At 36.1% G+C, this 26,444-nt stretch overlaps 17 protein-coding genes and 1 non-coding gene across 18 annotated transcripts; 9 read left to right on the top strand and 9 right to left on the bottom strand.

The window, feature by feature from the left end:
* Window positions 1-192: 192 nt before the first annotated feature.
* Window positions 193-1,460, bottom strand: PCD1 (8-oxo-dGTP diphosphatase; the record flags this gene model as incomplete). Its single annotated transcript, XM_020219522.1, has 1 exon — window positions 193-1,460. Exon 1 carries the CDS (start codon window positions 1,294-1,296, stop codon window positions 193-195), a length of 1,104 nt encoding a protein of 367 aa, XP_020079425.1. The 5' UTR covers window positions 1,297-1,460.
* GPD2 (Gpd2p) lies at window positions 1,442-2,937 on the bottom strand. Its single transcript, XM_020220639.1, has one exon. The coding sequence runs from the start codon at window positions 2,807-2,809 to the stop codon at window positions 1,838-1,840; it is 972 nt and encodes a 323-aa protein (XP_020079424.1). The 5' UTR covers window positions 2,810-2,937; the 3' UTR covers window positions 1,442-1,837.
* Window positions 2,938-3,094: 157 nt separating this feature from the next.
* HYPBUDRAFT_181163 (uncharacterized protein) lies at window positions 3,095-3,762 on the top strand. The gene has a single exon (XM_020222899.1). It carries the CDS (start codon window positions 3,191-3,193, stop codon window positions 3,569-3,571), a length of 381 nt encoding a protein of 126 aa, XP_020079423.1. The 5' UTR covers window positions 3,095-3,190; the 3' UTR covers window positions 3,572-3,762.
* A 190-nt stretch (window positions 3,763-3,952) lies between these two features.
* HYPBUDRAFT_155268 (uncharacterized protein) lies at window positions 3,953-5,239 on the bottom strand (the record flags this gene model as incomplete). The annotated part of the gene is made up of 1 exon (XM_020222094.1): window positions 3,953-5,239. The coding sequence occupies one exon, from the start codon at window positions 5,237-5,239 to the stop codon at window positions 3,953-3,955; it is 1,287 nt and encodes a 428-aa protein (XP_020079422.1).
* A 200-nt stretch (window positions 5,240-5,439) lies between these two features.
* Window positions 5,440-6,988, bottom strand: HYPBUDRAFT_151708 (NADHX dehydratase). The gene has a single exon (XM_020220638.1). It carries the CDS (start codon window positions 6,599-6,601, stop codon window positions 5,519-5,521), a length of 1,083 nt encoding a protein of 360 aa, XP_020079421.1. The 5' UTR covers window positions 6,602-6,988; the 3' UTR covers window positions 5,440-5,518.
* Window positions 6,989-7,244: 256 nt separating this feature from the next.
* On the top strand, window positions 7,245-8,234 carry MCR1 (cytochrome-b5 reductase). The gene has a single exon (XM_020220637.1). The coding sequence runs from the start codon at window positions 7,253-7,255 to the stop codon at window positions 8,162-8,164; it is 912 nt and encodes a 303-aa protein (XP_020079420.1). The 5' UTR covers window positions 7,245-7,252; the 3' UTR covers window positions 8,165-8,234.
* Window positions 8,235-8,365: 131 nt separating this feature from the next.
* Window positions 8,366-10,078, top strand: DBR1 (RNA lariat debranching enzyme; the record flags this gene model as incomplete). Its single annotated transcript, XM_020223411.1, has 1 exon — window positions 8,366-10,078. One exon carries the CDS (start codon window positions 8,366-8,368, stop codon window positions 10,076-10,078), a length of 1,713 nt encoding a protein of 570 aa, XP_020079419.1.
* A 124-nt stretch (window positions 10,079-10,202) lies between these two features.
* On the bottom strand, window positions 10,203-10,274 carry HYPBUDRAFT_t14. Its single transcript has one exon. It is a non-coding gene; the product is annotated as a tRNA-Gln (tRNA).
* A 117-nt stretch (window positions 10,275-10,391) lies between these two features.
* On the bottom strand, window positions 10,392-10,731 carry HYPBUDRAFT_181134 (uncharacterized protein). Its single transcript, XM_020222898.1, has one exon. It carries the CDS (start codon window positions 10,673-10,675, stop codon window positions 10,475-10,477), a length of 201 nt encoding a protein of 66 aa, XP_020079418.1. The 5' UTR covers window positions 10,676-10,731; the 3' UTR covers window positions 10,392-10,474.
* Window positions 10,732-11,054: 323 nt separating this feature from the next.
* HYPBUDRAFT_151705 (uncharacterized protein) lies at window positions 11,055-12,704 on the top strand. The gene has a single exon (XM_020220636.1). It carries the CDS (start codon window positions 11,059-11,061, stop codon window positions 12,340-12,342), a length of 1,284 nt encoding a protein of 427 aa, XP_020079417.1. The 5' UTR covers window positions 11,055-11,058; the 3' UTR covers window positions 12,343-12,704.
* Window positions 12,705-12,934: 230 nt separating this feature from the next.
* ANT1 (Ant1p) lies at window positions 12,935-14,022 on the top strand (the record flags this gene model as incomplete). The annotated part of the gene is made up of 1 exon (XM_020219521.1): window positions 12,935-14,022. Exon 1 carries the CDS (start codon window positions 13,000-13,002, stop codon window positions 14,020-14,022), a length of 1,023 nt encoding a protein of 340 aa, XP_020079416.1. The 5' UTR covers window positions 12,935-12,999.
* Window positions 14,023-14,423: 401 nt separating this feature from the next.
* RPS23A (40S ribosomal protein uS12) lies at window positions 14,424-15,037 on the top strand. The gene has a single exon (XM_020219204.1). It carries the CDS (start codon window positions 14,465-14,467, stop codon window positions 14,900-14,902), a length of 438 nt encoding a protein of 145 aa, XP_020079415.1. The 5' UTR covers window positions 14,424-14,464; the 3' UTR covers window positions 14,903-15,037.
* A 169-nt stretch (window positions 15,038-15,206) lies between these two features.
* Window positions 15,207-16,477, bottom strand: HYPBUDRAFT_118720 (uncharacterized protein). The gene has a single exon (XM_020219203.1). The coding sequence runs from the start codon at window positions 16,262-16,264 to the stop codon at window positions 15,236-15,238; it is 1,029 nt and encodes a 342-aa protein (XP_020079414.1). The 5' UTR covers window positions 16,265-16,477; the 3' UTR covers window positions 15,207-15,235.
* Window positions 16,478-17,202: 725 nt separating this feature from the next.
* Window positions 17,203-18,394, top strand: HYPBUDRAFT_118718 (uncharacterized protein; the record flags this gene model as incomplete). Its single annotated transcript, XM_020219202.1, has 1 exon — window positions 17,203-18,394. One exon carries the CDS (start codon window positions 17,203-17,205, stop codon window positions 18,202-18,204), a length of 1,002 nt encoding a protein of 333 aa, XP_020079413.1. The 3' UTR covers window positions 18,205-18,394.
* A 187-nt stretch (window positions 18,395-18,581) lies between these two features.
* Window positions 18,582-21,035, bottom strand: HAK1 (Hak1p; the record flags this gene model as incomplete). Its single annotated transcript, XM_020218223.1, has 1 exon — window positions 18,582-21,035. One exon carries the CDS (start codon window positions 21,033-21,035, stop codon window positions 18,582-18,584), a length of 2,454 nt encoding a protein of 817 aa, XP_020079412.1.
* Window positions 21,036-22,536: 1,501 nt separating this feature from the next.
* Window positions 22,537-25,218, top strand: HYPBUDRAFT_102531 (chromatin-binding protein; the record flags this gene model as incomplete). Its single annotated transcript, XM_020218205.1, has 1 exon — window positions 22,537-25,218. The coding sequence occupies one exon, from the start codon at window positions 22,537-22,539 to the stop codon at window positions 25,216-25,218; it is 2,682 nt and encodes an 893-aa protein (XP_020079411.1).
* On the bottom strand, window positions 25,200-25,530 carry HYPBUDRAFT_118711 (uncharacterized protein). Its single transcript, XM_020219201.1, has one exon. It carries the CDS (start codon window positions 25,494-25,496, stop codon window positions 25,347-25,349), a length of 150 nt encoding a protein of 49 aa, XP_020079410.1. The 5' UTR covers window positions 25,497-25,530; the 3' UTR covers window positions 25,200-25,346.
* A 172-nt stretch (window positions 25,531-25,702) lies between these two features.
* Window positions 25,703-26,355, top strand: HYPBUDRAFT_151703 (peptide alpha-N-acetyltransferase complex B subunit). Its single transcript, XM_020220635.1, has one exon. It carries the CDS (start codon window positions 25,726-25,728, stop codon window positions 26,293-26,295), a length of 570 nt encoding a protein of 189 aa, XP_020079409.1. The 5' UTR covers window positions 25,703-25,725; the 3' UTR covers window positions 26,296-26,355.
* The last annotated feature ends 89 nt before the right edge of the window (window positions 26,356-26,444 follow it).

Genomic DNA, 26,444 nt, shown 5'->3' with positions numbered 1-26,444 from the left:
GGGAGTTAGATTGAAAGCCAGTGGTTTTTCTTTCACATCTTTAATCGAAACGTCTTCTAGTACGGAAGCGATCTTGTTCACAGACTTATCCTCTGGCATGTTGAATGAAGAAATGAAAAAAAAAAAAAGATTGACATCAATTTTTTTTTCAGTGAGAGAATATACTTATCTACAAATTGATAATCTAATAACTTATATTTTATAAAGATTTTTTAACCTGTTAAATTCTGTTCTTGGTAGGATATCGCCAAAACCAAAATCTTTCACTGAATTGGATTCAATTAAAGCGATTTCCAGATCAGATCTAGATTTTTCTTTCATTTGACCACCTTTATCCCAAATACTATGAATTAATTCTTCTTCACCTAAGGCTTTATTTGAGTCGGGATTAGAATAAACAATTGTAGCCAAATCATGTAGGATGTTTGCGGTTAGCCCCCAAACATCATAGACTTTCTCATTGGTATCAGAAAGACGTCTTGAGCCGAGTCTACCCCAATTCGATAAATCTTTCTTTTGGCGTTTTGGTGGAGGAGGAGATTGTCTTTTTTTAGCAGCTTCATCTTCAGTATCACCAGACTCATCCACCGACTCCTCTTCCGAAGTGGATAAGCTGGCCATTTCCTTTAACCAACCGGTTTCATTTTCATTATGTTGTAAAAAAACATAAGATCTCAACATCCAGGGGATGCCACCCCATTTTACCCGATGGGAGCTTCTCAGTAAAGCTTCCAAAGCAGAAGGAGCAGCATCCACCCCATCCTCCAAGCCTTCTTTCAAAGGATAAAGAAAATCTTTCAAAGGACAAGAGAAAACCGACGAGCTCTCCCCCGGGTTTACTGATAATTTCAAATTATGAATCAATTCAACTTCTGATATTTCAGGATTATCAAAATTCATAAACCCAATACATGGTTTGACTGCTGAGAAAGTTCTTGAAAGATAGCAAGGTAAAGTAGTTATATGATCAATGACAAACCCATAATTTTCTTTCAAGTATTGATTTGATTCACTTATACCAATTTCTTCAAACATTTCACGTCTGGCCACCTGCCATTCCGACTCCAATCCATTATCAGCCTTGCCACCGGGCAAAGAGATATGACCGGGGAAATTTCTCAACTTGGTTGATCTTTTAGTTAAGACAACTCTTAATTCACCTAATGAACCAAAGAATAATAGAATGAACACCGACAGTCGACGAGCAACCGGCAATTTATGCCAAATCGAAAGCGAGCTATTTAGATAATTCACCGGCTTATACTGCTTTATATTATCCAAGTACTTCGAGTCCATCCTGGTTGAATAGTAGTAACAACCAGTTGAAATGTTGTGGAGTACCAATTTTTCTCCTGACGTCAATTTAGCATGCGCAAGTGATTTTGCAATTTTGCAATTACCTCAACTACATCAATCAGTATTAAAATATAAGTATGTATGAGCAAGTAATAAGTATAAGTATTAAGTACAAGTATTAAGTATTATATTAAGTACAAGTAAGTACATCAAGGTGTACGAGTATAAAAATAGCCGGTCAAGGCAAGTTTTAATATCAATAAGCAAGTTACAGGACTGTTCCAGAGGCATCAAGTGCCTCAGCACACTATACCAGCAATGAAGCAATGGAGTATTAGCCAATGGGCTCGTGAGTTCATAAGCACCAGTTTCGAAGGTTGCGTAAATGCAACCGTCTCAAGATGAGGATGCAGACATAGTCCGATTTCGAGGATTTCCGAGGGTAGGAAATTAGAGTACAAAAAAACAAATTATCAATAACTTAATTTTTTAAAATTCTATTAACTAATATACAAAATACTATCAAAGTAATTCAGGATGCTTAATTTTCTAAGATGGTTGGGAATTCATTAACATCGGCATTTTCGTAAATGACTCTATAGGTAGCTTCGAATAATGGGAATTCTTCTTGTAATTTATAATTTTCCAATAATTCATGAACTTCTTTAGCAGTCAAGATACCTTGAGAAGATTGACCGTTCAATAAAACTTTTTCGGCTTCCCAAGCATCAACCTTCTTTTCAATCATGTATCTAGCAACTTTAACGTTACGACCACCGGAACAAGTAGTGATTAAATCAGCAACCCCAGCGGATTCTTCGGTGAAAGTAGTTGGTTCAGGAGGAGCTAAGGCTTTGATACCAAATTTTTTGTAGTAGGAAGCAAAGTGGATGGTTTCCTTTAACCCAATTCTCATAATGGCAGCTTTAGCGTTATCACCCCAACCACTACCTTCAACAAAACCAACAGCAATGGCAACAACGTTTTTCAAGGCACCGGCAATAGAAGCACCAACAACATCACCAATGACGTTAACGTGGAAATAAGTTCTGTGGAAAGCTTGTTTCAAGACGTATTCATCAATATCCTTACCTTCACCTCTGAAATCAGTTGGTTGGGTGTAGGCAATTGAAGTTTCCGACCATCTTTGTCTAGCAACTTCGTTGGCAATGTTAGCACCAGATAAAACACCACAGTAAATACCTAAGGTATCAGTGATGGATTGAGATAATAATTTACAACCTTCAGGACCAACTTCTAAACCTTTAAGACAAGAAATGGCTCTAGCATTAGGACTAACTTTACCAATCAATTGTTTACAGGTTCTTGGTAAGAATTGATGAGGAATGTTGAAAATTAATAAGTCAGCGTCTTTAACAACATCAACAATGTCTGGATTAGCAATCAAGTTTTCTGGTAACTTAACTCCTGGTAAGTACTTAACATTTTCGTGTTCTCTGTTGATAATTGAAGTTAATTTTTCACCTTCAATTTCTTCTTCGAAAACCCACATATTAACATTTTTTTCAAAAATATCTGGTTTTTCACCGGTGTTTTCACTGACAATTTTAGCAACAGCAGTACCCCAATTACCAGAACCGATAATGGAGATTTTGAATGGCTTTTCGATTTTATATGGAATAGCAGAAGTCATTGTTGATTATTTAAGTTGATTAATTTGCAATATCCAAAACTTCATCCAACTATGGATATTCAAAGCTATTTATATTAATTGGAAGAGGGGGCCCAACGACTATCTTATCGAATCTTTCTTTTTTTTGGTTGAGAAAAGAAAAGCACAAAAGAAACGAGTAAAAGAAAAGTGTCTTTTGTGTTCGGATCTCAATTGTGCTCCGGATGTTGGATGATGTAATAGCGAGAAGGTCGACCGGCAATGCCCTCGTATCTCCCCATTCCCCCATCCTCCATACTCATTTCCAGAACTCACCCTTCACTACGCCTACACTACTACGCTACTACGCTACTACGCTACTACGCTACTACGCTACTACGCTACTGGTTGTGCCACCGTACTGGTTGTACTAGCGTACTGGTGTTGGAGGTGTTGGAGGTGTTGGAGGTGTTGGAGGTATTGTTGGTGTTGGAGGTACCGGAGGAATTGGAGCGATTGTTGGTGCATCTAGATCTGAGCTACATCCGTACCCACCCCTTTCTCACCTTGCTCATCGGACCACTAAACCCCGAATTTGCTGACAATAAACCCACTTGCAACCCGATTATGTCATTTGCCATTAGACTCTCATCCATGATGTAATCGTTTTAGTTTGCAATCACAAATAAGGCTTTGTATATATGGTGTTGTCCATTTTATTTATTTTTGTTTTATTTGGGTTTATTCTGTCACGGGGATTCTGGATTCTTCCGGGCTTACCTCCAGGAGTTTATCCGTTTGAATCCGTGTTCTTTTGCACTGCTGTTTTCTTTTTTTTTTTTTTGGCGTTGATCTGGGAAAGTGGTGGCGTGCGCACGACCCTGGCCCCATTATGCTTAAGTGCGATCCCCTCATTCCTCTGAATTGGGATTTACAATTGGTTGCAAATATTCGGGTTGAACTAGAGTTCGGTTCCGTACTGGTTAAACTACTTGGGGAATTACATGAGTCCATGGAAACTAACTGTCTTGAATTGGTGCTAAACTAATGGAAATCGTCGTCCTGTCTGTAATCATCAAACACCTCTTGTTCGTATTGATTTAGGATTCTTCCCTTTTGCAATCTGGATCCATGCAATGCATCGGGCTCGATTTCCCAGTTGGAGTCCTCCATCCACTGGTTACCCTTGACCTGGTCTCCACTTACGATTCTGGCTGCTTGCAATGGTTCAAAGGCATCGAGCTCACCATCTTTTATGTGGGCCAAAGGATCTGGCAAGTGGCCTCTTAGAGCCTCTTCGGTATTCATTTGGGGTTCGTGGACCGCACGATGGTAATCGGTATTGTCGTGTCGGACACTCAAGGGTTCTTGTCTCACTTCATTTCTGACATCCTGTAATGGATCGGCTAAATTTGATATATGTTCCTGATTTCGAATATCCTGGCCACTCTCATTCACTAGTTTGTTCCCTTCTTGTGAAAGCTCGACTTTCCGGCTGGATATAGAGTTCATCAATTTGAGAAAATCCGATTGTTGAAATTTGGTACTTGTTTCTGTTGTTTGAGTATTTTGCTGGGATAACATTGAATCATACACTCTTTGGGCAGTTTTGGCAAACTCCTCCTTCTCATTCTCATTGGTCGATACCTCATTTATCTCCTCCAGTATCGTCTGTTCTGGAACGGCTTGTGCTTCGAGTTCTTTTTCTAATTGGTCGAATTGGTCGTCGAAAACTTGCTTTTCTTGTTCCATCCGATGCATTTCTTGATGCTCGGTGGGTACTGCCATCTGGTTCATTGGTTGAGATAAGTTTGTTCTCATGTTCATTTGGAATCCCGACGCATGGTTCGGCATCACCCTTTGATGTTGTGCTTGTGGTTGGTGTTGTTGAAATCCTTGTTGCTTCATAAACTGAGTGTGCCAGTCATTCGTTGGTTGCTGTCGATTACTTATAGCCAAATTGGAAAAGTCTTGCACCCACCCTTGTTTTGAATTACTACTTTGCGGTTGGTGAAGTTGCGGTTGGTTAAAATGGGTCTGTGACTGATTAAACTGATTGAACTGTGCTTGTTCATGATGACGTCCGGGGATCTGCGGCGCCGGGCCAAACTGGTTCATGAACGCAGGATTCCCATTCATATTCTGCAGTTGATTAAACTGCTGGAAATCTTGGTTTAACTGGTGATCAACTCCAGTATAATTCGATCTAAATGACTGCCCCGGATTCACTGGTCCATTTCTGTTGATAAACTCATTTTGTAATGACTGATCACGCTGAGTGTGCTTTGAAAGGTTCTGTAATGCGTTCGATGGTCCACAACTTGCATCCATGTTTGAATATATAAGAAGAATAAGTTGTTGAAGTTATTAAAAAAAATGCTTTTCTAATGATAAACCTCGTTATTATTAGCCTATTTAGTAAAGATTCTGCACGCCTTTTATTCGCAGTGGATGATTCAAATTTTTTTTTTTTTTTCGTTTTTCCTCTCTGTTTTTTGCTTTTGTATGGGGAAATGACCTCGGTATTTAGCGACGACTACAAATTGACTAACAATCACGTGAGAAGACAGAATTTTACGATAACAAAACTTATATTTAACTGCAAAAATGCTACAACTTGATCAAGGTTTCCGCCTCAAATAACTCGTCGTAGGCCTGGCCCAAGAACTCGTGGACATTGGAGGTCTGCATCGATCTACTGTATTGCTTATATGCTTTAGCACTGGCTAGTCTAACGGTGGTACAAGCAGCAAAACATGCAAGTAAAACCGATTCATCAGTGGTGAGTTTTCCCTCCTGAGAATCCCAGACTTTATTTTGATAATTATATGCCCAATTGACATAGGTGGCAATTGCTCCAGTTAATGTATCACCTTGGCCACCCACTCTTCTTAAAGATCCCGAAACATCGTTCACCAAGAATTGATCATTTTTAGCAATGACTTCTTGGCCACCTTTACGTATGACAGTGACCCCACCGAGTTTGGTCGATAGTTCAAGAGAACTATTGACAGCATGATCAAGTTCCTGATTTTTCAAATCATTCTTAATACCAAGAGCTTTAGCAAGACGATCAAACTCAACAACATTGGGAGTAAGAATAGCCTTCGAATAATTTTTGATTAAGCTTGGCTTTATTGATAGTAAAAACAAGGCATCAGCATCTAGAATTATCGGTTTATTCAAAACCCGAATTTCTTCTATTAAACGTATAAGTGTTTTCAACATCAACGCGTCTCTTCCAAATCCTGGTCCAATGATGATTACATCCATTCGATTGAGTAACGTCACCATCTTGGGCATTACTCTTTTATCGATTATTTCATCTAATTTTGGCTGCCTCGAATTCAAAAGCTCCTCGATGGACGTTGATTGCAATTTATGCAATTCTGAATCATCAATATATTTCTCAATGTCAGGATTTGACAATTCATACAAGTACGGATGAATCATCAAGTCGGGGGTGTACAGTTTGATAACCGGAGCTGCTAGCTTCTCACAGATAACATGACTTAAATCTGCTCCAACCAATGCTGCTGAATGGGCCAGGAAAAACGGTGCTCCAGTATAATCTTCACATCCCCCTATGACTCCAACCTTTCCTGCTTGACCTTTATGGAATTGCGGGATCAATGGCTGGACAATGCACTTGGAAAGATGAAGTAGCTCCCTGTGGGTCTTATTCTTCAACATACTGCTTATATTTTTGAATCTTTAAGGAAAACCAACAGACCTAGCTCTAGTGCCTAGTAGATAGCACCTTTGATTAAAAATCGACTCATATGTACTGGGGTTTGCCGGGGACTGTATACAGTCCGGGCCCCATCATCCGTATAACCCATATAGCCTAACTGACTTGCTCCATGATAATATAGTTGCTTCAGTTTTATGAAAGAGACATGCGGGTTGAAGCAAAGTCACAAGATTCTCGAAACAAGATTACAGTTGCCATTGGGTCAATGGTTTATCACCAAATGAAACTTTGTCTTTTGATGCAAAAAAAAATAAAAAAAAAAAAAAGAAGGAAAAACACTTTGAAATCGAGGATTTTCCATTTCCTAAGCGCAATTGATTATTGTATATAGGTGTAGATAGCATTTAATGATAAGTGTAGTAATTTATTAAGGTCATTTACTACCGGTGTTTTAAACATCCAATGGCAATGAAGTAAACTGAAAAGACTTCGGTAGTGCACTGCTATCAAATATTTGTAATAGTTAAGCCAACAACCACAATTTCTCACTTTTTTTTATATGGAGCAATTCGTCCTCTGCTTGCTCACTTATAAATAAGCTTTATCTTTCTTCCTTTAACCAATTGAAGGTATTATTTATGCTAGTAAGAATGTCGTTCGCCTCTAGATTAACCTCCACCATCTCTAATCCAAGAGTTTTCTTGCCATTGGCCGTTACTGCCGGTTCTCTTGGTTTAGCTTATCAACATTACTATTTTTCAACTGCTAATCCAATTAGAAATGAAAGTGGTAAAACTTTTGTTGGTGGTGATGAATGGGTTGATTTAAAATTAAAAGAAGCTATCAAACTTTCTCATAATACTAAAAGATATATTTTTGAATTGAAAGACCAAGACGATGTCAGTGGTTTAATCACTGCTTCTTGTGTTATGGCCAAATACGTTACTCCTAAAGGTAATAACGTTATCAGACCTTACACTCCAGTTTCTGATGTTAACCAAAAGGGTACCATTGAATTTGTTATTAAAACTTATGAAAATGGTAAATTCTCCAAACATATAGCTGAATTGAAACCAAGCGATACTGTTTCTTTCAAAGGTCCAATTGTTAAATGGAAATGGGAACCAAATCAATATAAAGCTATCCATTTGATTGGTGGTGGTACCGGTATCACTCCATTGTATCAATTATTACATGAAATTACTAAAAATCCTGATGATAAAACTAAAGTTAACTTGTACTATGGTAACTTAACTGCTGATGATATCTTAATCAAAGATGAATTAGATAAGATTGCCGAAACTCATAAAGATCAAGTTAAAATTGAATACTTCCTTGATAAACCATCCGATGACTGGAAAGGTCAAACCGGTTACATTTCTAAAGAATTCTTAGAAAAGAACTTGGACGGTCCATCTAAAGATAACAAAATTTTCATCTGTGGTCCACCAGGTTTATACAAAGCTCTCTCTGGTATGAAAAACTCTCCATCCGACCAAGGTGAAGTTTCTGGTGTCTTGGCTGAATTAGGCTACAACAAAGAACATGTTTACAAATTTTAGATGCTTCCCTTTGATTGACTCTAATCTAGTTTAGATTTTAAAAATTCGAATACAAAAATTAAATGAAAAATTTATATATATACGGAAGACTTGTAGTTTGTAATCTGCTTTTGAAAAAATCCTTGCACCAATTATCGTTTTTCGGTTTCAAGAAAAACGGAGATTCAATGTCAATCTTCTTTACTTGGAATTGGGTAAGCTATGGAGAACGTCAGAATAGCAGTTGAAGGATGCTGCCATGGCGAGCTTGACGCAATATATGATGCTCTTTTTGCCAATCCAGACCATAAGGTCTCTGGTCAATCGAAAAGAACCAAGTTCAACCCTAAACCACCAGTAGATCTTCTTATCATCTGTGGTGATTTTCAGGCAAACAGGAACCGGAAAGATCTCGAGACAATGAATGTCCCACCTAAATTCAAACATATGAGAGACTTCCATTCCTATTATAGTGGGAAAAAGAAGGCTCCTGTCTTGACAATTTTCATTGGTGGTAATCATGAATGTTCCTCATACTTAAAAGAACTCGAATATGGTGGTTGGGTTGCCCCAAACATATATTATTTGGGTGCTGCTGGTTCAGTATGGTTTAAAGGCATTAAAATCAGTGGGATTAGTGGTATATGGAATTATCATAGTTTTAATGCTGAAAGCCATCATGACCACGAATTGAAATTACCCTATGACAATAGCATAATCAGATCTATATACCATGTCAAACCTAAAAATTTCTTGAAAACTTATCTACAGGACTTCAACACTGATATCGTTGTCAGCCATGACTGGCCTCAAGGTATATGGGATTATGGTGATGTTTCGCTGCTAATACGTAAAAAGCCCTTCTTCAAAGATGACATTCGAACTGGTCGATTGGGAAGTCCTCTTAATAGACTTATATTAAATAAATTACGACCAAACTACTATTTTTCATCACATTTGCATACAAAATTTGAAGCCCAAATCCTTTACTCGGGAGATCAGTTATCCAAGGGCTTTATCACGAAGAAGTTTGATAAATTGAATTCGAATAGGGTAGGAGGTGATTTTTCTATAAGTGGAGGAAACAAGACCCCACAGAATAATAAACCTACTTCGGATCCAACTAAACTTGACAGGCCACTCAGTAATGAGAGTTTTGGTAACAAGAATGAGGACGAAATCCAATTAGATATGGACTCGTATACTTCAGGTAATAAGGATGAAATAGAATTGGATATGGATTCACCTATAATTCCTGGGGCCGAATCAAAGAATAACTTTACTACCAATGAGGATGAAATTGAATTTGATATGGATTCGCCTGTCAATCCTGATGGCCAGTCGAGTGAGAAATCTACTACCAACCAAGACGAAATTGAATTCGATATGGATTCTCCCACTGATAAAATTCTGACCAAAAAAAAGGAGCATCCACCGGTTGAAGTGAAACGAAATGTAAATAGAGCAAAATCTTTGGAACAGAGTCCCCATGAAGAGACTTATTTTCTCGCCTTAGACAAGTGCATGAATAAACGTCAATACCTTCAAATTTTGAATGTTTCACCCCGTGATACCAATCATCCGTCATTGAAACCCAATGACGATAGACTTTATTTTGATTGTCGCTCGATTGCTATTAACAAAATAATTGAAAAATACATCTTGGAGCACCCAAATGATTGGTTAAACCTTGATGCCAGAAATTTGCTAAGGATTAATCAAAAACCAATTCCCTTGCTCGAGGAATTAAAGGAATTAATAGATTACGAAGAAAGTAAGATTGATTTACGCGACATGCTAATTCCGTTGAATTTCGAGAAGATTGCACCAACTAACGAAGTTAGTGTCGATCTTATTCCACCGAAGTATTGGGAAAATAATCAAACGAAGCATTACTGTGAAAAGTTCGATGTCCCTTTCCATAAATTAGATTAAACGATGTAACGTATTATTTTTACTGTAAAAAAATAAGCAGCCTAGAGCATGTCCCATGTCAGTTTATATCATTCTGAAAAACCAATACTATTGAATAATATGCTAGGATGGTTGCAAAAAAGAAAGGTCTTACCCGGATTCGAACCGGGGTTGTTCGGATCAAAACCGAAAGTGATAACCACTACACTATAAAACCCTTTTTACGATATTTGCAAACTTATGGTTTACTGATATCTGTATTGTTTGAAAAAGTAAAATTTGACTATGTTAAAAGTCAAACTGTTAATATTGTGCATTCAACTACACTTGACAGCTTTATGCAATACAGTAATGTATATTTTTTCATCAGATTGCTCGAAAACTCAAAAAATAATGTTGTGCAAAAGGTGTGCGCCACTATGCATTTTCAAATGTATGAATGTAATATATGCTTAAGTACGTAACAAAGAACTCGGATGAACAAGCCGGGAAACTGGGTATTTTGGAGCTAAAAAGACTCTCACTTATAGCAATCCGAAAGGAACAATGTTGAATATATAATGTGCTCAGTCGAGTAGGGGATAAACAGATGCAAGAATAAGAGACTACATAATTCATGGTTTAAACGTTGAGAATACGTAGTTTAATATAAGATACAATATAAGAGAGAGAGACTTATTTCTTTCAATTCGCCATTGACGAGAAAGACCAACCACTTTGAGAAATAGCTGCAAATTTTTCGCAATTATTTTAGAATATGCATCAAAATTTGGGTGAAAACGTCCCATTACATTCAATGTATAGGGAGTATTCAGGATGTAAGAATGCTTAGGGCAATCAAAGTCACTTCCTTGCTTTGGTGAAGATCAAAAGGTAAGTTGTTAGAATGGGAGCCAGTCAACCTGTAAAAATCTCAATAACTTGCATTGCGAGATTAATACTTTAGTCTGCGAGTACAAGAAGATGAAAAATTTCAGATAAGATGTCAAACGAAGAAGCCAATGTCAATCCATAATTTAGTAGCGCATTATTTAAAGGAAAAGAATTTACATCATACTCTTCGAAAGTTTGAAGAAGAAGTTGGAGTACCAATTTCCAGCGATGTGGATGATTTACCTACGAAAGAATCATTAGAAGAGATTGTCAATGATCGAAGCAATTTTAAGCAGTTAACCGATGGGGTTTCAGACAAATTACATATTGATGAGATATCAGATGACGAATTGAGAGAAATTAGCGATAAGCAACTCGTCCCATGGTCAACACCGTATCCTCAAAACAGTGAATCAGCCATTGGGAATCAAATAATTAATGGGTTGGTTATTTCTAGTGAGATATTTTGTGATGACATGTTGTTATTAGGAAGTGCTGATAATAAGTTTTATATGATTGATTTAAAAACCAAGAAAATCGTGAAAGAAGAGACTAATTTGATTGGCCGAGTGGTTATAAAGAAGATTGTTAGTATTGAAAATAGTAATAAAGTAATACTCGTTGGTATGGATGGTAATATTTGGATATTCGAAATCCAAAATGATGAAATTAGCCCCATCACCAATTTGAAAACACACCAAAAACTTATAAGTGATGTCAAGTACATTTCGGTACAAGAAAGAAACTATATTGTTTCCATGGGCTGGGATTTCATGATTAAAGTTACCGAGTTTACCAAAAACCAATTAGTGCCAGTGGCCCAGTATAAATTACCAATTCAAGGAAGTTGTATTGATGTCACCAATTACCAAGATAAGTTGGTTATCGTTATTGGTAAAAATGACTACACGTTCTTGGAAGTGTACACATTGGAAGAAGCTGAAATCGTCCCAGTATACAAGATATCATTGAACGACGCCGAGTTTCTGTCATCGATATTCTCTCCAAGATGTATCAAGATCTTCAACCATCAATACCCATTGATTGCAGTGGGGACCTCCCACGAACCTTACATGAGACTCATCGTTGTTTCATTAAAAGAGTTCCCCAAGATCACTCCTTCCAAAAACATGACTACAAAGAGAAATCAAATATTGAAAAACTTAAGCACCATGTCACCTCAAGATAAGTATTCCACCGCCATGATAGAATGGCGTCAAGATGGTAGTGGTGTTTGGGTCATTGGGGAAGACGGGGTCATCAGAGGCGTAGACTTGGTATCACACCATGTTATCGCTGAGCTAGAAGCCCACCAGGGCCGAATCAAAAGCTACGTATCTGGCAACCAACATGCCAGAGAAGTGATCGTCACCTGTGGCACGGATCGTAAGGTCCGGGTATGGAACTGCTAACCTGTGAAATACCGGGAGTTATGATTTTGCAGTAATTCAATTGTGGGGAATCAAACTGAAAGCAAGTCCGAGGAAATCACGGTGCAAGAATTTTTGAAGGCGAACGCTTATGGTGGGTGCACGGGTGCACTGCGACAGTTGTACGCATGTGTTTGAGATTAGGCAGACGTTTGAGCCGATGAAAATTTAGGGTTTGACCTCGGTAATTGTACTATCAAATAAATACCGACTGATTCCCAATTGGCAGACTGTCTGTTTTTACTTTTAGTTTTAATTTTAGTTTTAGTTTTAGTTTTATTTAGAATTACCGTTAGTTGATTTCTGATTTCAATTCTTATAGAGCACCCGGTGGATAATTGTTGGAGTAGTTTAATAGATTATTCGGTTGATTTTTGTTTAGGAAATAAAACAGGCACACCAAAAAATAAAACAACCAGAGGGAAAAAATAAAAGACCTCATCTTATCAACCGAGTATATATATATATACATATATTTATCATCAATTGCATTAACTAATAAGGTTCTTACTATCAAATACTTATTTATTTAATAGAGAATCCCCATATTTTGTTGCTTTTAGTTTGGTTTGGTACTTTTTTTTTTTTTTTTTGAAAGTTGATTGATCCCCTCACTAATCAAATCATAAGCCAAAAATCATGTCACTATCACCATTTGAAAAAGCTGCTAGTGGAGCATTGGCATCAGCAATTGCCAATACGTTGGTGTATCCTCTAGATTTGAGTAAAACATTGATTCAGACCCAGGTTAAAAAAAGTAATAAGGAATCATCAAGTCCGATAGTCTCATCAGAATCAGACGAGAGTGTTTATCTTCAAAAACGTAAGGATGGAGAGCTAAAATATAAGAACACTATTGATGCATTGAAGAAGATCTATGCTAAAAAGGGTGTATTGGGGTGGTATCATGGACTTTTTTCATCGATTCTTGGTTCTGCTGCTCAAAATTTTTCTTATTTTTATTGGTATACGATTGTTAAACGAGTTTATGCTAATTTATATAAACATATTCCAAATCATAAGCCGACTACGATTACCGAATTATTCTTGGGTGCATTGGCTGCTGCAATTTCTCAATTATTTACTATGCCAATTGGGGTTATTACTACCCAACAACAAACTGATAAAACTCATAAAAGTTTATATCAATTAACTAGAGAAGTTTTAGACCAAGACGGAGTTTGTGGTTTATGGAGAGGTTTAAGAGTGAGTTTGGTTTTATGTATTAATCCCTCAATTACTTATGGTTCTTATGAACGCTTGAAACAAATTTTATTTGGTTCTAAAGAATATTTGGGTCCTTTGGAAAGTTTTTCAATTGGGGTTTTGGCTAAATCTTTAGCTACCGTTGCAACCCAACCTTTAATTGTTTCTAAAGCAATGTTACAAAAAAAACAACCTAATAAAGACCAATCAAAAAAACATGATGATGATGATGATGATGATTTTGATGAAGATGATGTTAAATTTCAACATTTCACCCATGCTTTATCTCATTTATGGGAAACTGAAAAATTTAAAGGGTTATATAAAGGTATTGCTCCTCAATTGTTAAAAGGTGTTTTCGTTCAAGGTTTGTTATTCATGTTTAAAGATCAAATTGATTTATTGTTTTTATTCTTATTAAAGTTATTAAAGAACAGAAAGTCTTTAAAACGTTAAGCTTATTTAATTCTTTCCATACACTATATTGACTATAATGTTATGTTTAAATGTATACTAGCCTACTAATCACTCTGTAATTGTATGTAATTTTAGTGACTGTAAAAACATCAAGATACTTGTATATGAAATGAGAAAATTGCAGCAATCCTTCCCCACTCTTTTGTGCTGCGTTATCGGTTGTTTTATCGCATTAGGGCTGAAGCCCTCGAGAACTGACAAGCAACACGTGAGGGCGCTTACATAATCGGGAGGGCTCACCACAACAGAACAAAAAGAAAAAAAAAAACAAAAATGAAAAATCTGTAGGGTGAAGGTAAAAAAAAAAAAAAAGTGAGAAAATCTCACTACTCTCACTTTTCATAAAATTTTTAGTTTATTTGGTAGTTGATTGAATCCATTTCCTTTCTTTTTCAACATTAACATATATCAATAAGTCAAGATGGGTAACGGTAAACCAAGAGGTCTTAACTCTGCTAGAAAATTAAGAGTTCACCGTCGTAACAACAGATGGGCTGATCAAGCTTATAAAGCCAGATTATTAGGTACCGCTTTCAAATCATCTCCATTTGGTGGTTCTTCTCACGCCAAAGGTATCGTTTTAGAAAAAATTGGTATTGAATCTAAACAACCAAACTCCGCTATTAGAAAATGTGTTAGAGTTCAATTAATTAAAAACGGTAAAAAAGTTACTGCTTTCGTTCCAAATGATGGTTGTTTAAACTTTGTTGATGAAAATGATGAAGTTTTATTAGCCGGTTTCGGTAGAAGAGGTAAAGCTAAGGGTGATATTCCAGGTGTTAGATTCAAGGTTGTCAAGGTTTCTGGTGTCTCCTTGTTAGCTTTATGGAAAGAAAAGAAAGAAAAACCAAGATCATAGATTTATCATCCTAATATTTTAATTCAAATGAAATTTGATTTAAATACTTTATGTTTTATTGTGGGATGTGATAATATATATTAATATATGTACTTTATTAATGAAGATTGATTATTGTATTGAATATTTGATTTCCTTTTGAATACTTGTAATTACAAAAAAAAGGTTGATTTATAAATATCCATTTCACATTTTACTTACTACCTTTCAATCTTATTTCATTGTTTGAATTTATGACTAAGTCTTTTTCTTTTCTTCCATTTCTTTTATAAAAATAAAAAATTATATATAATATTATTATTATCGTTGTATTTCTTTATTTACCTAGATATATTACATGGCTAAATTTCTACCTTCAATTGAAGGTCCACCCTTTTTAGTTGCCTTCTTCTTAAAATTCATTAATGTCATTTTTTGATTAATTCTTCTAAATCTTTCATCTTGTCCCTTACCTTGATATCTCTTTAATAAACTTGGATCAACTTTTGGTGCAATTTTATAAGCAGTGGTTCTTGCTGATGGGATTGCAGCTCTATTTCTTCTTTCGGCACTTTCTTCATATAATGTTTTAGTTTCCTTTGGCTTAGTGCGTTTAGTAGATGATAATTGATTAGTGAATCTGTTTTTATTATAGTCATGGAATTGAATAGTACGATCTTTATAAGAATCAGATTTATTCAAAATTGGTCTCGTCCAATCTCCAATTAAACGATCAACAATTTTTTTCAAATTTGGTTCAGTTCTTTGAGAACGTTGATAAAAGACTAATACTTTACCTATACCTGAAGCAACTAAATGGTCAGTTTTAATTGGTAAAACTTCTAATGAATGAATTAATTCTTTTTGAATTTGATAAGCTGGCATTGAAGCATCAGGTAATGGTTCTAACCATAGTCTAACCGCTTCTAATAAATTATTATCTAAAATTGATATAGCTAAATCTGCCTTTGATAAAACATCACTCACTTCTTTTAATAATTTTATCTTTTCAGTTGCAATTTCTCCTTGGGAATTTTTTTCAACATCTAAATTAGCAGCTTCAATCATTTTATTTTTTAATGCATCAATTCTATCATCTTGCATTCTTTCTAAGTCATCTTCATCTGTTTTACGACGTCTAACAGTTTGAGATTTTAATGCTGCTGTCATTTTTTCTTCCAATAATCTTCTTTTCCTACTTGATGGGTCTTCATTACTATAATCAATGACTGGTTCATTGTTTTCATCGTATGCACCATCTTCATTGAATGGAACAAATCCTGAGCCATCATCTGGTGTTTCATCCCTTGTACTTTTTCTGATGTTCTTCTTCTTCGTCACTCCTCCAGCTTCTTCTTCATTAGATCGTTTATGTGCTCTCATCGAATAGATATTCTCATCGTCTTGATCTTCTTGTTCTGCTTCTTCTTGTCCCTGTTCTGGTTCCTGCTCTGGTTCCTGCTCTGGTTCCTGCTCCTGCTCTGGTTCCTGCTCCTGCTCTGGTTCCTGCTCCTGCTCTGGTTCCTCCTCTTGTCCTGAAATATCTTCAGCGCCTTCCGACTGGTGCTTTATGGCAACCTTTTCTTCACCTTCACCTTCTTCCTCATTAACTGGATCATCAATACCGTTTCTCAAGTCTTGGCTTGACTCTTCAACTTTAACGTTTTCTTGATTCAAATCCTGGGCTCCGCCTAACTCTGAATCACTCATTGTATGTATACTTATTCAATCAACCTTTCAAAAGTACTACCTAGTGTTGATATCCTTCATTTCTCAACGTAGAGATAAATGGGTTTTTTTCTGGTTAAAAATGTCGCACAAAAATGTCTCCAAAACATTGAATGTCGCAACTGCCTTTATACTAAGTATAACTGATTCCTAACTCAGCTCTAATAAGCTGAGATGGGTGGTGCTGAGATGGGTGGTGATGCTTTGTAGAAGATATAACTGGCATTTTTTTGCTCGAAAAGATTAAAAATGTTTTAGCTATTGTTGAAATTTTTTCAATTATCGTTGAATTTTGCAGTAAATCACTTGAAATACTGCCATTATCCTAGTATAGTTTCAAGGCATTTTCTTACAACTGCTTCTTCATAAGCACTTTCTTCAAGTATACAGCCGGTTGACTACGTACTAAGAGATTCAACTAAATCCTTTACAACCAAGTGCTATAACGGCTCGTTGAGCATTGTTATCGGTGGAAGCGTGTCTCACTTTGAAAAGTCGAAAAAAAGTCAGAAAAAACTAAAACTCGCAACGAAAATTCAACTCTATACTTAGGAAGTAAGAAGGCAAGTTAAAGCTTTACTAATAGTGATAAGATGTCTCAATATATTGGTAAAACTATTTCGTTGATCTCTAACAAGGGTCTTCGTTATGTTGGTTTGTTAGATAATATCAATGGGAACGATGCTACCGTGGCATTGAAATCGGTTAGATCATTTGGTACTGAAGGTAGAATGGCTCAAAGTGGGAATCCAAACATGGAAGTCTTACCAGGTAACGATGTTTATGATTATGTTGTATTTAGGGGCTCTGATGTCAAGGATTTGTCGGTGTTGGATATTCCAATAGATCAAGCAAAACCTGAACCTTATATTCCTCAAGCAGTTCCAGGAGCAGGAGCTCCTGCTCCTGGTCCAGCACCAACCCAAAGCCAACAAGGTTATTATGCACCACCACCTCAACCAACAGGTGTACCAGCAGCAGCACCAGTACAAGCACATGCGCCAACTTCAGCAGCAGCAGCACCAGTGGCAGCATCCACCTCACCTCCACAACAACCAAAACCAACCCAAACTCAGCCAGTTGAAGCTAGTACTACTTCTCAAGACCAGCCAGCCCAAGCACAACCACAAGCCCAACCGGAACCAGTCGCTACCGAAGAACCTGCTTCAGAACCACCTCAATCCCAACCTCAAGCCAAACCATCTACTAGAAGAACTTCTACTGGTATCGAAATCCCCGATGGTGAGTTTGACTTTGAGTCTGCCAACGCTAGATTCTCTAAAGACTTAGAGTCTGAAAAAGAAGACTCAGAAAATGCCGGTTATAACAAATCTTCATCTTTCTTCGATAACATTTCATCTTCTACCGATAATAGAAATACCATGAGATGGAACGAAGAGAAAACCCTTAATATGGATACTTTTGGTGAAGCTTACATTAATGACGATAGAAGTAGAGGCAGAGGTAGAGGTAGAGGCCGTGGTGGTTACAGAGGCAGAGGCAACGGTAATTGGAGAGGAAGAGGAAGAGGCAGAGGCAGAGGCAGAGGTAATTTCCAAAATAGCGACTATAATAACAAACCTGAATGGGCCTAAACTATTGATTTCCATGTCTATGTTATGAAGGATCATCTTTCACTTCCCATTTTATTTATAATTTCCCCACTAGTTCTTAAGTGTGTGTTTTCTGTTTTTTATATATATATTGTCTATTTCTCTACTGTTGTCTTTTTACTAAATCACTCCACTCAAAGTTTTCATTCCTAGGTCTTAGAGTTCTTTTCTTAAATACTTGGTGTATTAAAAGTTAATTCACAATTTTATCGAAACATCTGTACATCAATAGTTTTAAATATCGTCGCTCTTAAAAATCGCTTGCAAAATCATTACTAAATGTACGTACACGAATGCTACAAAAGTATGGCTGATAAGATACATTTATATAATACAAACCAATAGAAAATATAATGAAACTAAATCCTAATAACACCACCTATAAATAATTTGCTAGCGGTTTCATCCTCTTCGTTTTGAACTGGTAAGATTTTATCACTGACTCTAAATAATGAGTCTAATGGCCCAAATATGCTGTTAATATAGAACCTTCTCATGTAATGATGGATAATAACGAAAGGATTCTTGGTTTTTTTGCCGCTGGAATTATACTCATGGGATCTAACGTCATTATTTTCAAAAATATGAACAACTGGAACTTCATTGTTAAGACCAATCAGGACTTTCAACCCAGTCATTTCGGGTATGATATTCAAAATATGATCATTCAAAGAGTTATCTATATGAATTTCTTCCATGAATCCGAATCTAACCACACATTTATAATGGCCAGGAACTTTCATGTTCCCTATCAAAACACGGTCTTCATTTGGAACACTAGGAATTGATAAAGTTCTAGTAGTAACGAAAATCATGATTGAAGGAAGCGACTGGAAATTCAGAACAATTCTTTCATATATTTTTGGAACTGTATTTGGAGATGCTAAAATTTGATGAGGTGAATCAACATAAATCAAACCAACACCATTGAACTTTTTCAATGTAGAATTACCAAATCTAGTACTTAATTCTAAGGATGTTGGATCACTCTTCAATATTTTTGGAAGGGTAATACCAAATTCAGAATCATGACTTTCATTGTCAGTGCCACAGTCTCGTTCATCGGAATCTTTTTTAACCATTGCTCTTCCTCTTAATTCGAAAGTTGCTTCTTCTGGGGCTTTCCTTTTGAATGAAGGGAATAAATCACCAAGTTTAACTCTAGAGGTCATTTGTTCTTCAACAACTTTTGATCTACCATATCTCCAAAGAGTCAAGAAGGTGAAACTTAATCCCGCCATCATCAATGGGAACCAAGCACCATGGGGAACCTTTTTTAAATTAGAAATAACAAGGGCAAATTCCAACGGTAAGAAAATCAAAGCAAACACTAATGGAAAAATGAAATTAAATTCATAAACATAAACCATGCAAATCAAGATTAAAGTTGAAGTTACTAAAAAATCCAAATTAATACCTAAACCATATGCTGCAGTAACGTTATTTGAATTTTTAAAACCTGCTGCTGTACAACATACACCGATAAGTAATAAAAAGTTAACAACAGGAATATAGACTTTACCAGCGTAACTAGAAGAAACATGTTTAACTTTAAATTTAGGGAAACAATCCAAGTTGATCAATTGAGAAACAATACTGAATACACCTAAAATTAAAGCTTGACTTGCGATAATAGTACTAATTGTTGCAAGTACAAACATTATCCAATAACTCCAACTATTTGGACCACCTGGAATTGATAAATAAAATGGATTTGTGAATTGTTTAGGGTGTTCAACAATATAAGCACCTTGACCCAAATAGCATAGCATTAAACAAATGAAAACGAAAAAGATACCAATTTGAGTTGGTAATCTACCGAAGTGCCCCAAATCAGCAAACATTGCTTCAGTACCAGTAATGGACAACATAGCACCACTAAGGGCATCAATCCCAGAAGCTTTCAAAAGCTTAATAGCGTAGTAGGGGGACAAGGCTTTAAAGACTCCTGAATCATACTTAACTATATTATAAATTCCACAAATCACTAAACCTGCCAACCACACAAGAATGATTGGGGCAAAAACAAATGAAATTTTATGGGAACCGAACTGCTGAATCACGAAAAGGAAAATGATAACTACTTCAGAGACACCCAAAACTGCATTAAATGAAGGATCAGCAAGTTGGATACCCGCGATGGCACTTAAAATAGAGGTGGTTGGGGTCAACAAACCATCAGAAAAGACCAAAGAACAACCCAAGAAACAACAAATCAAAATAATGGTTGAAACTGCTTTGATAACCTTAGGATGATTTTTCCATTCATTTGTTTTTTTAATTAATGAGTTATGGGAAATAAAACTCAGGTTAGTTTCTTCTCTTGCCAATAATTCCAAGTCATTTTTAACTGGGGCCCCAGGAATTTCTACTCCCTTTGGACCAATATTTAAATGTCTAGCGATTTTAGCATAAATTGCCACTTGACCACCTTCACCGTTATTAGGACCAATTACTAATACGATTAAAGCATATTTAATGAGGACAATGAAGACAAAAATATAAAAAATTAAAGAAATACCTCCATAAATATCATCTTTTGTTGGAATTTCATTGGGATACTTAATTGAATTTAAAACATACAAGGGAGAAGTACCTAAATCACCATAAATTGCCCCCAATGAACTGAATGATAGCATTAATACTTCTTTGACTGATAGTTTTTTTTCAGTGTTTCCTTGGGCTTCTTCATCGAACTTGTTTTCTTCGTCGTCTTCTTCATCCCCATCATAGCGGCCAATTCGTTCATCATCTTCAGAATACGCAGCTATACTGACATTCTCTGCTATTTCAATAGAATTATTATTCTCCATATCTTGTTTGATTGAAGGAGTCTGCGGTATATTGCTTGATTGCATTCTATAAGAAGGATAAATAACTTAAAAAAAAAAAACAGCAAAAAAGTATTAAAAGAGAGAAGACGGGAAATTATTTATACAAAAACCCCATGATGACCTACAAGAGGCTTTAATACAAGAGGTTGGCCAAATGCGCCGTTCTTCAAAGACGATGCAAAAGTGACAAACCGTTTTGCAACAACTTAAAGTAACGAACAAACCTTTGAGTGAGAATCACAACACTATTCCGTTCCACAACTCCTGCCCAAATTATCGCCTCGTTGCACCAATTGGTAAAGGGGAACTAGCATGATCCCGGCATATGACAAATAAACTACGAACTGATAACTAGCTACTATAGCTTGAGGGATTTATTTAAGTGGTCGATAAAAAAAAAAATACTGGGTTTAATAATACAACAAAAAAGGGCAGCAGTTAGCTAAATTACTGAAATGAAAAAAAAATCTTGTCTGAAATCAAAAGCCTCCCAAATGAAGTAACAACGACAATGCTTTAGCTGCAATATTTATGAATATGCTTTTGTCTAATGCCTTGATCATATCTTCAGCCCTTGAGCATATCGTCAGCACTTCAGCACACATTTAACACTGCAAAAAAAACACTGACCAATATCTTTGAATCCTTGTTGACCAGTGCCATTACCGCAAGACCAAGTAGTAACCTACTCCTACACCAAATGGGCTATTCAAAGAGACCGGCTCGTTTCATTCACTCGTAATTCCCTGATGCTTTTACGTCGGAACTCTAAAAGGCCCCAGTGCATTACGTCAATGGATTCCCACCACTACAATAACATATCTCAATAATGAACAGGGCAAAAGGTGCCAGTTAGCTAGCACGAATCCAAAATCGAAAATTCCCTCACTGATTAGAGACCTCAGCCTTTTTTTGTAAATGGGTTTTTCGCAGTTTTTTTTTTTTAGTTTTGACAGCTTTGTCAGTGCGTACAAAATTTGTCAATTAGAGGAAAATTTTTTTTTTTGACTGGTGGCCCCAAAAAATCCCTCAAGACTACGTTACTATAAACCAATTTCCTGGTCTTTCAAACAGAAACTGGCTGCGTACTAGATAGGATAAGGTGTAGGGCGGTGGGCGGAAGGATGTAGTAGAGAGGGTGGGATACGGGATTGTGGGAGCTGGGCCAGAAGAGTACGCAAATACTCGTCGGTCTAGTGTCGATTTCTAGTGACAACCCTTTAACTTTACCCTTGAATATAGTCGAATGAGCTTTATCCTTCTGTAAACTACGAGCTTTATTCTTCTGTAAACTACGAGGAACAGTGTGTCTAAGAGATCTAAACCTGAATCTTGTTTCACTATCAAAGTCGGTGTGCGGTACGGAGTTTGCAGCCACGCGTCGTCCTGTTGAGTTTTTGATCTGGCGCGTCTAAAGAAAACTTGTTGAAGTTGTTTTGGTGGTATGAAGATGAACATATCTTCACCAATAAAGTAGACTATGAAGGTTACTGAGCTTCCTGTATCCGCGTTCCTCGACGGGTATGGCTTTGTCACTTATAATACCACCATAGATAAATTGATTGTGGGTAATAGTGAAGGTATAGTCAAGATTTTCAATATTGACGAACCTGATTTAGAGCCAACTTCGATTGATATTATTGAGAATTTGACATCTTTATCAAGCGAAGGGGACCGGCTATTGGTGACCAACACAGCAGGTCATCTTGAATGTGTTGATTTATCGAAAAATGAATCTTTAGGGGTGATTCATAGAACAGAATTACCTTTAAGAGATTCAATTTTTATTAATGAAGGGAAAAGAATATTATGTGGAGGTGATGATAATAAATTATTTATTATTGATCAGGAAAATGATAATGGTTTATCTACAATAACACTTCCAAACCAGTTTCTTAATGTTTCTTACAATTCAACGGGGGAATTACTAGCTGTTAGTTTATCAAATCAAGATATTCAGATTTATTCGGTTATAAATGAAACTCCTAATTTAATTCAAACAATACCTAAAGTTTTGATTGAGAATATCAAAATTTCAATGGATAAACCTGATTATGAAGATGAAAGTACTTATGCTGAACTTTTGTCAACTAAAACAGAATGGTCGATGAATGGGGAATTTTTAGCCATTGCAACTAATGATAATTCAATCAACATCTATAATCGGTCTAATTGGGAAACTCCTTCTCAAACCTTGCACAATGATGATAAGCCCGAGAATGTCAAAATAATAGATTTCCATTATTCACCTTTGAGAAATGATTACATGGCCATTCTTTATGATAATGAGTCAATCGAGTTTTTCAATACCAAGTCGAGTGAATTGGTAGATACCATTTCTTTCAAAGCTTCAAAGCCAACTAGTTTAACTTGGAATAAGGATTCCCTCTTTGTTGGTACAACAAAAGGTCATTTTGTTAGATTATCAAATGTTTCGTTTCCGGATACTAATGGTTCAAATTCAAAAACTGCAAAATTATTCGTTAATAATGAAGCTGAAGAATCAAATGATGAAGAAAATGCCGATGACGACGATCTAGTAAATGAGCCAAATGGCAAACCAGTTTCCCATTTGGAAGATTCAATGATTATAGATGAAGACGAGGAAGATCAAGAGGATAACCCCATGAAATATTATAATAAAGGTGCTGATTATATCTTAGATGATTTATCCCGTAAACGTCAGAAAACTTCAAACGGTTACATTTCAAAAATGAATAATCGTAATCCAATTCAACAGGAACATGAAGATATCGCTCCCTATTCATGCGGTTCAACTCCATGGGCAAAATCTGATACCGGATCAAATAATTCACCCAATAGAAGATACTTGACTATGAATTCAACTGGTTATGTTTGGTCTGTTAGAACAAATCTTGGTGATGGAAACTTAGATCAACAACAAAGTATTAGTATATCATTCTTCGATAGAAAGGATAATAAAGATTATTATTTTACTGACTATTCCGGATATGACTTGTGTTCAATGAATTCTAAAGGTCTTGTTTTGGCAACTTCTGGTTATAAAGAAAAACACTCAAATCATAATGGGAAACTTTTCTATAGAAATCATGATAGTATTAACGATTCCTGGGATCGTGAAGTTCCCCTTTTGAAAAATGAACATCTTACTTCAGTTAGTATTACTGGGACATCAACAAGTAGAAGTGATGGTTTCATAGTGGTTGGTTCTAATTTGGGTTACTTGAGAATATTTGATTTTCATGGACTTTGCTTAAATATCATGAAAACCACTCCAATTGTTACATTATCCATATCTTTTACTTCTGTTTTATTCATGATTAATCAAGTTTCACCTAATTTATTTACCTATTCATTAATCGACCTTGAAGATGGATATAAATACATCCAACAAAATATATTTTTACCATTGAAGAAATCTACCAATCCTTCAAAACCATTATTGAAAGGGGTATTTTTCAACGAACATAATGATCCTTGTTTAGTTGGTGGTAGCGATGATACTTTGTTGATTTTAGAATCTTGGAGAAATACCAATAATTCAAGATGGTTACCAATATTGAATTGTCATGACGTCTTAACTGAAAACGGTACAAATGAATCCAAAAAGCATTGGAAATGCTGGCCATTAGGTTTATATCAAGACCAATTGAATTGTTTGATTTTGAAAAACAATCAACAATATCCAGGATTCCCATTACCATTACCCATTGAATTAGAAATCAAAATCCCGTCATCAGTACCGAAAGCAAAGAGCTCCGTCGATGAATTGTTCGAATCTGACCCCAGTGATAAGAAACTAGTTGAGACTAAACAATCCGAAAATGAAGCTGAAGAAACTTTCTTAAGAGTAAGCTCAATGGGTAGGGTAGTTTTTGAAAGTTCTCAAGATGAAGAAATTATGGAGGATGATGTTGCAAGAGACGAGATCCAAGAAAGACTAGAATTATACTCAAACGAGTTCGAAAGATCTTTAATCAAATTATTTATATCGGCATGTCAAGATTCAAGATTATCAAGAGCTACAAGTATTGCTAAATTGATGAGAAAAGATCAAACATTACTGGGGGCTGCTAAAGTTGCCGATAGAATGCAATTTTCAAATCTTGCACTTAAAATCAATAAATTGAGAGAGAGTATGATGAGTTTTGAAGATGAAGAAGACGAAGAAGATCAATAGATTAAAAATCTCTTTATTTAATTGAAAATATTATGTACAATATATAATTTCTTTTTGTAAAGACTTCCCTTCGTAATTTTTCATGACTTCCTGAGTTGGTGAATATATACATTAATCTATCTAACAACTTAAAATTGTTTTTTGATAAAGTGGAAAACTAATGGAGTAACCCATAAAGCACCCGCAATGAGACCGGCAGTTTTCAAACTGTCATTAACGTATTGATCTTGGATCTTTTTTTGTTCTTCAGTAAGTTGTTGACCTGGACCACCAAACATTGTACACTATAATCTATATTTATATGAATAATTGCAATTCTAAAGGGCTTGTACTTATTGGCAAAAAGTTGATTTTTCAATGACGACTGAGAAAATTTTTTGAGCCAAAACCGACGCCGCGACACGACCTTTTGTTGTTTAAACAAATTGGAAAATACGGTTACATAAGATATTATATACGACCCGTTAATATAGAAGAACAAGGATGACATCGATAAAACCTTTCCAGATGTCGGATCTCTTTGAGATTAATTCTGTTAATCTCGATCCTTACACCGAAAATTTCAACTTACTGTTTTATTTCCAATACCTAATTGACTGGCCGTCACTTTTTTTCAAATCAGTAGAACCAAGCATAAATGGATACTTCAACCAGCCATACAACGTCAGTGGATACATGATGGGAAAAACTGAAGGCCAATTATCGAAAAAGGAATGGCACACTCATATAACTGCAGTCACGATTGATGAACAGTATAGAAGAATCGGATTGGCTTCTGATTTATGCATAAACCTCGAAAATTTAACTGCAGTTAAACCACATGAAACCTTATTTGTGGACTTATTTGTGAAAGCAACCAATGATGTGGCAAGGACGTTATACGAAAAATTAGGCTACTCTATCTATAGAAGGGTGGTTGGCTATTACGGCCGGGAACTACCGCAAGACCGAAACAAAATCAACGATGACATCGATGCCTTCGACATGAGAAAAGCATTGCCGCGTGATTCCAATAAAGAAACGGTTCGTGAAAGCGGTCATAAGGTCTATGTTCTTCCACAAGAGGTTGTCTTTTAATTATTAATTTATGTACTACAATACCATAGCTCATCCCTCCGAACCAAACTCGTAATAAACACTGTGCATGTCCTTTCTTAAGCTTCCTTACACTCTATAAGTCAAGTGCAACCGACGGAGACAACTGGGACCTCCGTCGAGCTCCTAAC

This window comes from Hyphopichia burtonii (genome assembly GCF_001661395.1).
Source record: "Hyphopichia burtonii NRRL Y-1933 unplaced genomic scaffold HYPBUscaffold_1, whole genome shotgun sequence".
NCBI classification, from domain to species: domain Eukaryota; kingdom Fungi; phylum Ascomycota; class Pichiomycetes; order Serinales; family Debaryomycetaceae; genus Hyphopichia; species Hyphopichia burtonii.
This window is presented reverse-complemented; position numbering and strand designations above follow the sequence as displayed.

Coding starts and splice junctions, on each gene's coding strand:
- RPS23A (XM_020219204.1), top strand. CDS start 14,465: ATGGGTAACGGTAAACCAAGAGGTCTTAACTCTGCTAGAAAATTAAGA.
- GPD2 (XM_020220639.1), bottom strand. CDS start 2,809: ATGTGGGTTTTCGAAGAAGAAATTGAAGGTGAAAAATTAACTTCAATT.
- HYPBUDRAFT_118711 (XM_020219201.1), bottom strand. CDS start 25,496: ATGTTTGGTGGTCCAGGTCAACAACTTACTGAAGAACAAAAAAAGATC.
- HYPBUDRAFT_151703 (XM_020220635.1), top strand. CDS start 25,726: ATGTCGGATCTCTTTGAGATTAATTCTGTTAATCTCGATCCTTACACC.
- MCR1 (XM_020220637.1), top strand. CDS start 7,253: ATGTCGTTCGCCTCTAGATTAACCTCCACCATCTCTAATCCAAGAGTT.
- HYPBUDRAFT_181134 (XM_020222898.1), bottom strand. CDS start 10,675: ATGAATTATGTAGTCTCTTATTCTTGCATCTGTTTATCCCCTACTCGA.
- HYPBUDRAFT_181163 (XM_020222899.1), top strand. CDS start 3,191: ATGCCCTCGTATCTCCCCATTCCCCCATCCTCCATACTCATTTCCAGA.
- HYPBUDRAFT_118720 (XM_020219203.1), bottom strand. CDS start 16,264: ATGAGAGCACATAAACGATCTAATGAAGAAGAAGCTGGAGGAGTGACG.
- HYPBUDRAFT_151708 (XM_020220638.1), bottom strand. CDS start 6,601: ATGTTGAAGAATAAGACCCACAGGGAGCTACTTCATCTTTCCAAGTGC.
- HYPBUDRAFT_151705 (XM_020220636.1), top strand. CDS start 11,059: ATGTCAATCCATAATTTAGTAGCGCATTATTTAAAGGAAAAGAATTTA.